This window comes from Mirounga leonina, unplaced genomic scaffold (assembly GCF_011800145.1).
Source record: "Mirounga leonina isolate KUSES-001 unplaced genomic scaffold, KU_Mleo_1.0 Mir_151, whole genome shotgun sequence".
NCBI classification, from domain to species: Eukaryota; Metazoa; Chordata; class Mammalia; order Carnivora; family Phocidae; genus Mirounga; species Mirounga leonina.
Genome location: NW_023270377.1, coordinates 67,821,005 through 67,833,678, shown reverse-complemented (window position 1 = coordinate 67,833,678; position 12,674 = coordinate 67,821,005). Strand labels below are relative to the sequence as shown.

At 37.1% G+C, this 12,674-nt stretch overlaps 1 protein-coding gene and 1 long non-coding RNA gene across 4 annotated transcripts in view; both read left to right on the top strand.

The window, feature by feature from the left end:
- The window catches only part of GCA (grancalcin), a 50,999-nt gene that overhangs the window by 24,080 nt on the left and 14,245 nt on the right, over positions 1-12,674 (top strand). For all 3 annotated transcript variants that reach the window (XM_035007899.1, XM_035007900.1, XM_035007898.1), the window contains 2 exons: positions 710-874; positions 8,969-9,038. In XM_035007899.1, the coding sequence (XP_034863790.1) occupies positions 731-874; positions 8,969-9,038 (214 nt within the window). In that variant the 5' untranslated portion in view covers positions 710-730. The remainder of the gene's footprint in view (positions 1-709; positions 875-8,968; positions 9,039-12,674) is intronic.
- On the top strand, positions 9,061-12,296 carry LOC118012399. Its single transcript, XR_004679690.1, has 2 exons — positions 9,061-11,471; positions 11,536-12,296. It is a non-coding gene; the product is annotated as an uncharacterized LOC118012399 (long non-coding RNA).

Here is a 12,674-nt window from a genome sequence, read left to right as displayed (position 1 = left end):
GTTCTCAATGACAAAAAGGACATAGTAGTTTCATACCTCATAAAGTTTTTGGAAAATCAAAGCACATAATGGAAAGTACTTAGTACCTGGGCTATAAACTCTCAGTAAATATTAGCTGTGTATTATTTTTGTTGGTATTCTTACTGTTTTTCTTATTAGTTTTGAAGATTGTTGTTGGAATTAATCACTTGATTGATCTGTTTACTGGTGTCTTGCTTTTTTAAAAATAAATATTTTCTGATGGAGAGGATGTTTGCATTCTATACAGTTTCCCATGACTAGTTCACAGTTTCATTATATTTACCATGTATTCTTCTAAGTATGTATCTGAAGTATACTACATCTTAGTTTGACTGTAGGTGAAATTTTTTTGCTTTTTGTTTATTTCGGTGATGTTGATGGTAAACACTTAAAAAGTGTGCTTTATGCTCATCTGTTAGATTAAGTTCTCAGAGGCTAGAAAGTTCTTTTTTCTGTTACACTTCTTTTGATGCTGGATAATGTGTTAATGAACTGAATTATGTCCTAATGCAGGACATCTAGCATTTTGTAGCTAACGGCTTTTGTGATAGTGAATTCGGTTGCTTTTAGTATTTCTTTTTATTCTTGCTTTTCAGTGGACTCCTCATAAGTATTTTCTTTTAAGCCAATTTTGGTGGATAACAGGTAATATTTGTATTAGTAACCTTAACCTTTTTCACTCTTATAGTTTGGAAATTTTAGTGGTCAGATGCCAGGAATGCAGATGCAAATGGGACAGCCAGTGCCAGGAACAGGGCCAAACCTGCTGCGTGGTGGATACCCAGCATATTCTGATAGTTATTCCTCAGTGGGAGACCCCATGTGGACATACTTCACTGCTGTTGCTGGACAGGTGAGATGTTAAATATATGGCACAAACATCAGTTTTTGAAAGGATTGCTGTTTAAAAGAAATGTCAACTCTGCTGCCTTTGGCTCAGGTCATGGTTCTAGGGTCCTGGGATGGAGCCCCACATTGGGCTCCCTGCTTGGCGGGAAGCCTGCTTCTCCCTCTCCCACTCCCCCTGCTTGTGTTCCCTCTCTTGCTGTCTCTCTCTCTCTCTGTCAATTAAATAAATAAATAAAATCTTCAAAAAAAATAAATGTCAACTCTATTACTTAGTATGTCATTTTAAATGTATATGAAATTTATATTTTAAACTTATCTAGACTAATTTTTCTCTTGAGATCAGAGATGAGGGTAGTCATAATTATTTTATTTTTTTAATTTTTAAAAATTTATTTATTTATTTTAAAAGATTTTATTTATGTGAGAGAGAAAGAGAGCGCATGAGCAGAGTGAGGGGCGGAGGGAAAAGCAGACTCCCCACTGAGCAGGGAGCCCAACGCGGGGCTCTCCATCCTAGGACCCCGAGATCATGACCTGAGCCGAAGGCAGACACTTAATCGACTGAGCCACCCAGACGCCCCAATTATTTCATTTTTAGAAGTCTGTTAGTGTGATGCCTGACACATTGTTCATTTCACTAAGACTGGAAGCTGTGGTGCATGACGACTGAGCCAAAGAGGATTGGGGAAAAGAGATCTACGTGATCTATATGTTAGTCTCCTTGAAGAAGCTGGGACAGAGTATCAAAAAGGAGATTTTTAAATTGTGAATGGTTCTGGGAGAGACTTGATGGTAAACCAGTCAAGAAAGGGTAAAGACAACAGAGCAGAATGGAGGTTCAAATATCAGACTAGTGAGAAGAGACAGATTCACACTTGAGTCTTAGTCACAGTCTGTATCTCTTCTTTTAGACTCACCAAGAAAAACTTATGGAATAGTTAGAATTTCACAAAACTTTGATAACATTTTTCATTTATTATTCATTCACTTTAGTGTTCACTAGATCCCATATGCTTGGCTAGAAATAGAGGATATACACAGAATTATTATATATGGTGGACACTTTATTTTGGTGACCCCAATTCCATTCACAACCTCTTTTTCCCTTCTGTGGTAGGAGTGGGAAAAACCCTAATACCATCCCGGATGCCTTTGAATCTTGTAAAGGTAGCCGTATGCCACAGGACTGGCCATTGCGATGTAGGTGTAATTTCTTTAGGATGCTTTCCTTTCCTAAATGAGAAAAACCTTCCTGGCAACTAGTGTTGGCCCTTTTTGCTCCTTAATTCTTCCTGCCTGGAAAGGGAAACTTGAGGTATGGAAGTGCGGCAGCGATCTTGGTACCTTGAGTCAACAAGCTTGAGATAAAGGCCTTTGGATGGGATATATAGAAAAATGTAAAGAGAGTGATGGCATTGTGAAGTTGCCATACAGTTCTGCCTAGCCTCAGACTTCTTGTATAAAACAATAAACCCTTATTGGTTTAAACCTCTTTGATAGTATTTTCTATTTTTTTTTTTTTTAAGATTTTATTTTATTTATTTATTTATTTACTTGACAGAGAGAGAGATAGTGAGAGCAGGAACACAAGCAGGGGGAGTGGGAGAGGGAGAAGCAGGCCTCCCGCCGAGCAGGGAGCCTGATGTGGGACTCGATCCCAGGACCCTGGGATCATGACCTGAGCCGAAGGCAGACGCTTAATGACTGAGCCACCCAGGCGCTCCAGTATTTTCTGTTTTTTGCAGCTAAATGCAATGCTGTTACATGATACCATTCTTATCTGCAAAGAGCTCTTAAGTAGTGTAATGTGGGGAATAAATCTGTTATCTGTAATTGACTATATAATCTATTTTACAAAATTACAACTTAAAACATAGGAACTAGGCATATATATTTAGAGACTTTTATTTGACTTCTGAACTCTTTCAGGCTTACAGTTGTGAACAATAATTTGCATGTTTGTACTATTTGATACTTGCCTTAAATTTTTCATAGTTTTGTGCTTTTGAAGATTTATTTATTTTAGGTGGGGAGAGGGGCAGAGGGAGAAGGAGAGAGAGAGAGAATCTCAAGCAGTCTTTGCGTTAAGTGCAGAACCTGATGGGGGTGGGGGCGCTTGATCTAATGACCCTGAGATCATGACCTCAGCTGAAACCAACAGTGGCATGCTTAACCGACTGCACCACCCAGGTACCCCTAGTTTTGTGCTTTTGAATAGTAAAACTCCACGAGGACATGGCCCTTGTCATTTTCTCCCTTATCAAGTAAGCACTAGGAATATATTAATTATTCAATAAATGTATTAGATGGTAAATGAAGGGGGGGAAATCAGAGGGGGAGATGAACCATGAGAGACTATGGACTCTGAGAAACAAACTGAGGGTTCTAGAGGGGAGGGGGGTAGGGGGATGGGTTAGCCTGGTGATGGGTATTAAGGAGGGCATGTATTGCATGGTGATAGGTATTAAAGAGGGCACCTACTGAATGGAGCACTGGATGTTATACACAAACAATGAATCATGGAACACTGCATCAAAAACTAATGATGTAATATATGGTGATTAATATAACATGATAAAATAAAAAAATGTAAAATAAAAAAATAGATAGATGCATAAACTGTCTCATCTTCAATGTTCAGTCTAGATATTTAAGCAATTCTTCTGTATGTTGAATTTTGCCTAGCTTTAAGGAATCAGGTGAGTTTACTGAACTCACTTCTGCATCTGTATTTTTTTTTTTTTTGATGATCTCATAATTAATGATGTTCTATGAGAAATGTCCAATTAAAGGTTTCTACAGTGTTCCTTTTTATTGGATAACATTTTTTGAACGGTAGTGATTCAATCATCAGTTGATAAAGGGAAATTCTGGTTTGTACCTTTGCAAATACACATACACACACACACGCACACACACACATGCATGTCAATAATACCAACAACTTTAACTTGAGTGTGCATACTGCTTCTGCTTTTTCACACAGCAGCTCTGTGAGGTAGGCAGGATGGATGTACCCTTTTATTATAAATGAGTAAGTGGAGATTAAGGTTTAATAACTGAACAAAGAGAACTTGAACTTGGGTATCATTTCAAAATCTTGCTGCCTATTAGTTAACCTAAACAATGGCAACTAATTTTTTGTTCATTATCTAACTAATAATTAAAGCTCTTATTCAATTAGAAAATGTAGTTTTCTACCACTAATGCTCTTTTTTTGGTTAGGGTTTATAGAGTTGGTCATTATCATTAGCTCAAACTGCAGTAAGGAGATCCAAAAAGATCACTTAGATTTCCTACATATAATTTAGGAAGACATTACTTGTTAGTCTGTTAGTCAATTAAGGTAACATGTTTTCATAAAATGTATGAAATATGAGTATGAGGTAGTGTAGTATATTAGGAGAATGCTTTCTGTTGGTAATAACTGTGGAAAAGCTGTTCAGGTTGTTTTTCGGACCCCCAGAATACTGAAAAAGCTCATGTAAAATAGAATTTCACTCATTAATTAGATTTTAGATTTTTAAAATTTAATCGACACTTGAATGCGAGGTTGTAATATTTTCAGCCTTTTGAAATAGTAAATGTATGTGGCCACAAACTGTTAGAAATGACTATAGTTGAACGAAGAACCAGTGGTAATTGTCTTCATTCCACCAGACAACCAACCTGCTTTGTACTATGTACTGTGCTAGGGCTTGGGGATGCAAAGATGAGTGAAACTCAGATCCTAACTTAGAAGAGTTCTGCCTAGTAAGGGAGACAGACACACAGGGAATGATAATGGTACCAGGAAAGAAGTGCTAAAGGTAAACAGGCGAAGATTATGGCAACACTGAGAGAGCATTCTCTGATCTTTATGCTTGTTCTCTTTGCCTAGAACAGCACTGTCCAAAATAAACATAACAAGAGCCACAAACATAAGCCACATATGTAGTTTTGAAGCCTCTGTTAGTACATTTAAAAAGTAAAAACAAAAAAGTGAAATTAATAATATATTTTATTTAACCCAATATATCAGAAATACTAATATACCAATATGTAATCAATATAAAAGTTATTAATAGGGTGTGGTATATTTTTGTTGTTACTAAGTCTTTGAAATCTGGCATGTATTTTACACTTACAGAACATCTCAGATCAGACTAGCCATGTTTCAGTGCACAGTGGAATATATGGCTAGTGGCCACTATATTGGACAGCTCAGGCCTAGAACACTCTTCCCTCAGATATCTGCATAGCTTGCTCCTTTACTTCCTTCAGATCTTCCTCGAAATTCACTTTATGAATGAATAAGTCAATTCACCCTATAAGGAAATTCACCCATCAGTGATTCAGTTATAGGTGAATTCACTTTATCAGCCTCGGTGAGGCTTTCCTTAACTGTCTGTACAAAGTAGCTTTGGTCCTCATGTCATTCTTCCCTATCTAGTGGTTTTGTGATTGTCCCCACCTTGATTGTGTCCAGAATCCGATTTCATGACAGTTCATGAAATACACCACCTACCTGGCAGTGGTATTGCAGATCCCATCAGCAAACGGGGGGGTAGCTTAGCTTAGCATTTTAGTCCTGCTTTCCTAAGCCTTCCACTTCTCAGAAGTGGTATCATCAGACAACAGTCTATAGTATATTTTGTTTGTTTTGTTTTGCCCCTTGTCCTGAGTAGAATGTCCCGTCTCACTTCCTGCTTTCAGGCAGTGAGCCACTCACATTCCCCATGCCTTGTGAAGTCCTCAGAAGCATGCCCCCTGCCCGACTTCACATCTGCCCTCACTCCACTTCCTAGTTTTTGCTTCTATGTGATGTACCCAAACCCAATTTAAGTTTGGAATTTCATAGGTATAAATTAGCTTCATACAGTTTGAAAAACAGAAACTATTCAAATAAAGCAATGAGCCTCACATATATTTAGTTAGAGAAATAAATGTCTTTTTCTCTCACAATTATTTTCCTTCTCCATTGCCATAGAAGGTCCCCTAACTTGCTGTTGTATTGCTAAGTGGCTTAAGGTCCAGCTAGGGTAAGGCAAATGAGAGACTCACCTTTAAATTGAAGGGGGCTTAAAAATTTTAATAATTGTGATAAATAATGTTTTAACCCCATATTAAAAAATTAATGCAAAAAATCTATGATGAATAAATATCCAATTTTTAAAAAAGATTTATTCATTTTTGAGAGACAGAGAAAGGGAGAGAGAGAAAGTGGGGGGAGGGACAGAGGGAAAGGGAGAGACTCTCAAGCAGACTCCCAGCTGAGTGTGGAACCGCCCTTGGGGCTCAATCCCAGGATCCTGAGATTATGATCGGAAGGGGAAACAAGAGTCCCATGCTCAACAGACTGAGCCACCCAGGTGCCCCTGCACTGGGACCTTTTGATGAATGTAATGGAAAATGCCCTGAGTTTTATAGCATTTAATTCTGAACTCGTAAAATAATAATCTTGGTTTTTCATAGGAAGATTACACATTCAGTTCTAAAGTACAAGACACAGACAGACTGCATTCTACCTTGTAGCAGTGCAAAGCAGTGTGGGGAAGGAAGCATAGACCTTGCAGATAAATAAGCATGTAGAAATTTGATGCATGGAGTTTAAAGCTCTTTTTTTTATTTTGTGGGAGAGAAAACAGTGAGATGTGTTTCTTAGTTTCACTCATTCAAAAAGGTTAACAAAGACTAAAATACTATTTATATTCCTTAACTCAAATTTATAATGACTTTTTCTGGGTCTTTTGAACCTACTACTTTTCAACTTTGCTTCCTCTATAATCTTTTTTTTTAATTTTTTTTTTTAAGATTTTATTTATTTATTTGACAGAGAGAGAGACAGCGAGAGAGGGAACACAAGCAGAGGGAGTGGGAGGGGGAGAAGCAGGCTTCCCGCCGAGCAGGGAGCCCGATGTGGGCCCGATCCCAGGACCCTGAGATCATGACCTGAGCTGAAGGCAGATACTTAACGACTGAGCCACCCAGGCGCCCCTCTTTGTTCTTTTTCTACAAAAGAATTTCCATACTCTTCAGGGTCCCTTCTTTGTCTTTGAATGTACAGAAAGAATCCAGAGAAAGGTCCTCTATGTGCTAAGTGGACTTTTCTGTGAAATGTTACAAAAGAAGCTCCTGTTATCATTGGACCACATAGGATTGATTTGCTTCATTTTAATTGTATTGGTCAGGGTTTTAGTAAATTCGAATTGCTCTTTTATAGAAAGTTTTAATTTTGAGCCTGTTTGCACAATGTGTTATTTTTATAAATGAGGAATAAAATTGATGAAGCTTAGTAATTCTCACTAATTTTATTCTCAGGTTTAGTATCATTTTCCCGCTTAAGAAAAGTTAAAGAAAGGGACACCTGGGTGGCTCAGTCGGTTAAGCGTCTGCCTTCAGCTCAGGTCGTGATTCCCAGGGTCCTGGGATCGAGTTCCACATCGGGCTCCTTACTCAGCAGGGAGCCTGCTTCTCCCTCTGCCTGCTGCTCCCCCTGCTTGTGCTCTCTGTCTCTTTCTCTCTCTCTCTGACAAATAAATCCTTGCTCTGTGGGGAGCCTGCTTCTCCCTCTCCTCCTCACTTGTGCTCTCTCTCACTATCTCTGTCTCTCTCTCTCTCAAATAAATAAATAAAATCTAAAAAAAAAAAATCTTCAAAAAAAAAAGAAAGTTAAAGAAAGAGGCAATTTATAAACATGTTATATTTAGTGTAGTGAAGATAGGAGACCTTTTTAAATTAAAAAAGAGAAAAGTCATTTCCTTCTTTTGCTTCTGTTTTAGTAATTTGTAAAAGAGTGTTTTCAAAATTCACTCTGCAGTAACTGACAGTGACTTGGCATCTGTGCCATCATTTCAGTGAGATACCATTGACAGTGGCAGCTGAGGACCTCATTGATTGTTTTGTTTGTTTTGTTTTATTTACTGATGATTTCTTAGATCATGTTAGAAGTGTGTGCGTAGTTTTTCAAAGTCTTGAAATATAATAATGGTTTGATATAATAGGAAAGTAGGTAATTGTTTAAATAAAAATTCCTTCTAGTTTATCATTGGAGGGAAAGTTGCTAACCTACTTTTAATTCTAAACATATGGCTAATTTTTTTAAAGTAATTTTCTTAGTCTAGAATTTATTGAAGTTTTGTAATCAAATCCCGGAACTATGCATGGCAGAGAAAGGAACACTTAAATACTCTCTGTAGGCACATGGATGATCCAATGGAAAGAATTTAATTTTTTTAATTCCTGAGAGAACCACTGGAATTTTTGTTATAAGGAATTCCTTGTTAAAGATTCATTAGAATATGAGTATTTATAATACTTCTTGGAAGTTGGTTGTAAAAATTTTCTTTATTTCCCAGGTCTCTTACAAAAATGAACTCTTACAAAGGTCCTGTTTTAAATTTGCTTCCCTGATCCTATATCAGAGCTGTTGTTTTGCATTTATGACAGTGTTTATGATGCTTCCAAGTAATTTACTCTGTATATTTTTGTAGAAAATAGGATGAGGTACTGAAACATAATGAGAATATTCAACCTGTTTCACTTCCATTGTGATTTCTTGTTTGCATTAAAAAAATTTTATTTCCCATAATAAGTTCAAACAAGAGTGTTTGGGAAATAATCAGAAGAATAGCAACAAGATGCAGTATGACTCCAAAATTTTGCTGGGGGTAATGGGGGGGGTGGGGGGGAAGTTATTCTCTCCTTCCAGTTACAGCTTCATATCCCATGAGAAGGGCATTAGGGGAACATTTTTGAGTTTTTTCTGAACACATTTTGGTCATTTTTCCATTTTAAGTAGAGGTACAATGATTCTCACAAGATAATATTTTGACCTATTATAGGTCAGAATGATTATGCTGTTTCTCAGAAGTAGAAAAAATAAATTATACTTGAAGTGCTTAAATATTAATAGAATATAAGTTGATTATGAAAAAATTATTTTGTATGCTATTTTGTAATATGCCTTTGCTGTCAGTAATTACCTCTATAATTTTGTAGTTGATTGTAATGTTTTAAAGAATGCATATTTATTGATTGGCCTAAAACAGCCAATCAGCATGTTAATATGATTTGATATAATTGTGCATTAAATCTGATTATAATTATTTTTTGACAGGATGGTGAAGTGGATGCTGAGGAACTTCAGAAATGTTTGACACAGTCTGGAATTAATGGAACTTATTCTCGTGAGATCATTTCCCCCCCCCCCCCCTTTTAAAATACTTTTTAAAATCTTTTTATCACAGTTGTATATGCACATAATTTAAAGGGTCAAATAGTTATGCAAAGCTTATTGTGAAAATAACTGTTCCTTGTGCATAATTATCTCCCTGATATTAACCACTCTTAGAGGAAGTCTCATTCAGCTTTTGCAGCTGATTCTTTTGAAATTTGCCTCCGGATCTCAAAATAGCATCCTTTTATCACTATAGATTTTCAGTTTTAATGATTAACAATTGATATCCAGCTATGGAAGATGAGAATTAACTCTCTTGGAACTTGAAACTCACTCTTGTCCCAGTACTCCACACTGGAATGCTTCCCAATCTTACTCCATCCAATATAGCTGTATAGTAATTTTTGTTAGGTCAGTAATCAGTACTTGTCTTATTGTTATTTTCTAAATGTTCTTTTTCTGTCTTGTGATAATGTATGATTAATTTTCCTTTTTATATACTGTTTTACTTTTTCTGAAATTAATCATCATTCTGGAGCTTTTTATTGTGGTCTACTTTCTATGCATAGCTGCAAACCTATCATTCCTTCACCATCATTCTGGAACTGACTTTCCATGCCCTTTTGAGTTGGATCTCCCTTTTATTTCATCTCTAGTCATTTTAAAAAATACAATAAAATATAAAAGTAACTAGCTTCTCAGTAAGAGAGTGCATGGGAGGAAAGTCTTTTTAGACTTTATCTGAAAATGCTTTCGTTCTGTCCACAGAATTAAGTGACCAGGTATGGAACTCTGCATTACAGATCATTTTCATTCAGAATTTTAAAGACATTGCTCCATTGTTTCTAGCATCCACTGTTACTTTATCTTCTGTTTCCTGCCAGTATGTCAGTTTTTTCACTGTGGAGGCTTGTGAGATCTTCTCTTCGTGCCAGGTTTGGAATTTCATAATGCTGTGCCTGGTTGTGTTGTGTGGGAACTCAGTGGGCATTCCCAGACTGGGAATTCATTTGCTTTAGTTCTGAGACATTTTCTTTAGTGATGTTTTCTCAATTTTTGCTTCTGGAATGTCTCTCATTTAGACTGGTCACTTTTCTTAATATTTTTTTCTCCTATCTCTGGTTTTCCTCTGTGGGGAGATTTCCTCAGCTTTATTTTTTGAATCTTCTATTCAGTTTTTTTTTTTTTTTTATCTGCTATCATGTTCTTAAAATGCAAGAGCTGCTCTTCTTTTTTCATGTATGTGATGTCTTCCCTATCTCTCTGAAACTGTATTTTTGTATTTGTTGCTAATGCATTTTTCAGAGTTTTTTCTTCTTTCACCAACTGTGTTTCCTCCAAATTTTTTTCCAGTTTGTTTCGTTGTCTTTCATGTTAGATGGCTTTTCTCGGGTGTCTAATGATCCTTAGTTGCACATATTGAACTAAAATGCAGGTGAGAAGCTCTGAGGTCATGGTTTGGTATTGACTGTAGACTTCCACATCTGGTGGTTTGGTGGGGCAGTTTGTTATGCAACAGTATGTTTAGAGATTTCCTTTTGGGCTGGTTGTCTGGTAGGAAAGGAGGAGGGAAGACTCAGCAAGGTTCTCAGTCTTTGATAAACTGTCACTTAAATGCCTTATTTTTACCAGATAGCCTGGGGTTAGGGTTCCAGTATGTGCCTGGTATCCTGCAGTTCCCAGACCTCTCCAGAGAATAAAACCCCAGACTTCTGGTGGGGTGAGAATTGACATGGCAGCCATCTACCAATTTGAGTCAAGGAGGGTTGGGGGCTCTCAATACTCTTTAAATAGATATTCAGTTGGTCCTCCTGGTTTTATCTCTATCTTAACACTTGCTTTCTGAAAATACTGCCAATTTTTAAATGTTTGGGGTCTTCTCTAGGATAATTAGGCTGGTTCTCAGCTTTTCTTATCATGTGTTTGGGAAGCCAGTTTCTCAGATCTAGGGTTAAGATTAGGGTGAGAGTTAGGGTCAGGGTTAGGGTTAGGTAGGGTATGTGCCTGGTATTCTACCGTTCAGAGACCTCTCCAGATGGTTAGGGTTAGGGTTAGTGTTAGGGTGAGGGTTTGGGTTCAAGGTTAGGTGTTAGGGGATTGGATTTAGGGGTTTGGGTATGTCCCTAATATCCTGCAGTTCAGAGACCTCTCCAGAGTATAAATTCCCAGGTTTTGCTGAGGTTAGAATAAATATTATAGACATCTCTGGATCTGAGGCAGAGAGGATTTGGTGCTCTAAATGCTCCCTAAATAGATATTCAGCTGGTCTGTTTTTATCTCTACCTTCATACCCATTTTCAGAAATACTACCAATTCTTAAATGTTCGGGATCTTCTCACGGAGTAGTAGGCTGCTTCTCGGCTTTCTTCTTGTGTATTCAAAAGCCACTTTCTCAGATCTAGGGTTAGAGTTAGGGTAGAGTCAGGATTAGTGTTAGTGTTAGGTTTAGGGGTTGTAGGTTACTGGTTAGTGGTTAAGATTAGAGTTAGGATTAGGCTTAGTGTTAGGTTATGTGTCTGGTGTCCTGCAGTTCAGAGACCTCTCCAGAGAGTTAGTGTTAGGGTTAATGTTAGGGTGAATGTTAGTATCAGGGTTAGAGGGGACTGGTTATTGGTTAGTGGTTAGGGCTTTGGATATGTGCCTGGTATCCTGAAATTCGAAGAATTCTCCAGACACTAAATCCCTAGATTTTTGCTGGTGTGAGATTAGACATGGCATCCATCTATGGAGCTGAGGCAAGGAGGGAATTTGGGGCTCTAAATCCTCTTTAAATGGATATTCAGTTGGTCCTTCTATTTTTCGCTCTACCTGTACACCCATTTTCACATATAATACTAATTCTTACATGTTTGGTTCTTCTCCTGGATAATCAGGCTCCTTTTCAGCTTTTCTTATTGGGTGTTCATCAAGCCACTATCTCAGATCTAGGTTAGTTAACTTCCATCCATCCTACTTTTCCAAGTTACATAATTCTTTTCTTCTGTTTTCTGTCTCATGTTTTTTTCTAATGGTTTATGACTTTAGAAAATTTAGTTTTTTGCCCATTCTGATGGGATATTGAGGGAAATGAAAATCTATTAACTTTCCTGAAAATTCTTCTCTATTCTTTATCAAAAATATTTCATCTTATATACACGTATACTCAGTCCTATTTTGTGATTGAAGATATGCTTATTTGAAGACTCAGTGTTTGCCATTTGTTATCATATGTTCAGATTTTCCCATGTAATGGATGTGTGCCATGTTAACTTGAAAGCAAAACATATCATTTGCTTGACAAAATGATGGAATGCCATCCAGAGTCCTCGTGGTAACTTTGCCACCCTCCTTCTTCCCACTTGAGTAGTATTTGTATGAAGGAGCATTGGGCTCCAATCCTGACTCTTCCACTTATTAGCTCTATGAACTTGGGAAACTTTATTATACTGGGCTTCTGTTTCTTCATTTGTAAAATTGGGACTTACAGTACTTTTGAATGTTTCTGTGAAATCACCAAATCATACTACTTGGCTCATAGTGAATGCTCATTGAGTGTCTGTTGAATTGTCAGTCTGAAAATATTGTAATCACCTATTCTAACATTGACACTGTATAAAGAAAATCAGCTATTTTAACTTGTAGAATGTTTTATGATTTTTTTCTAATA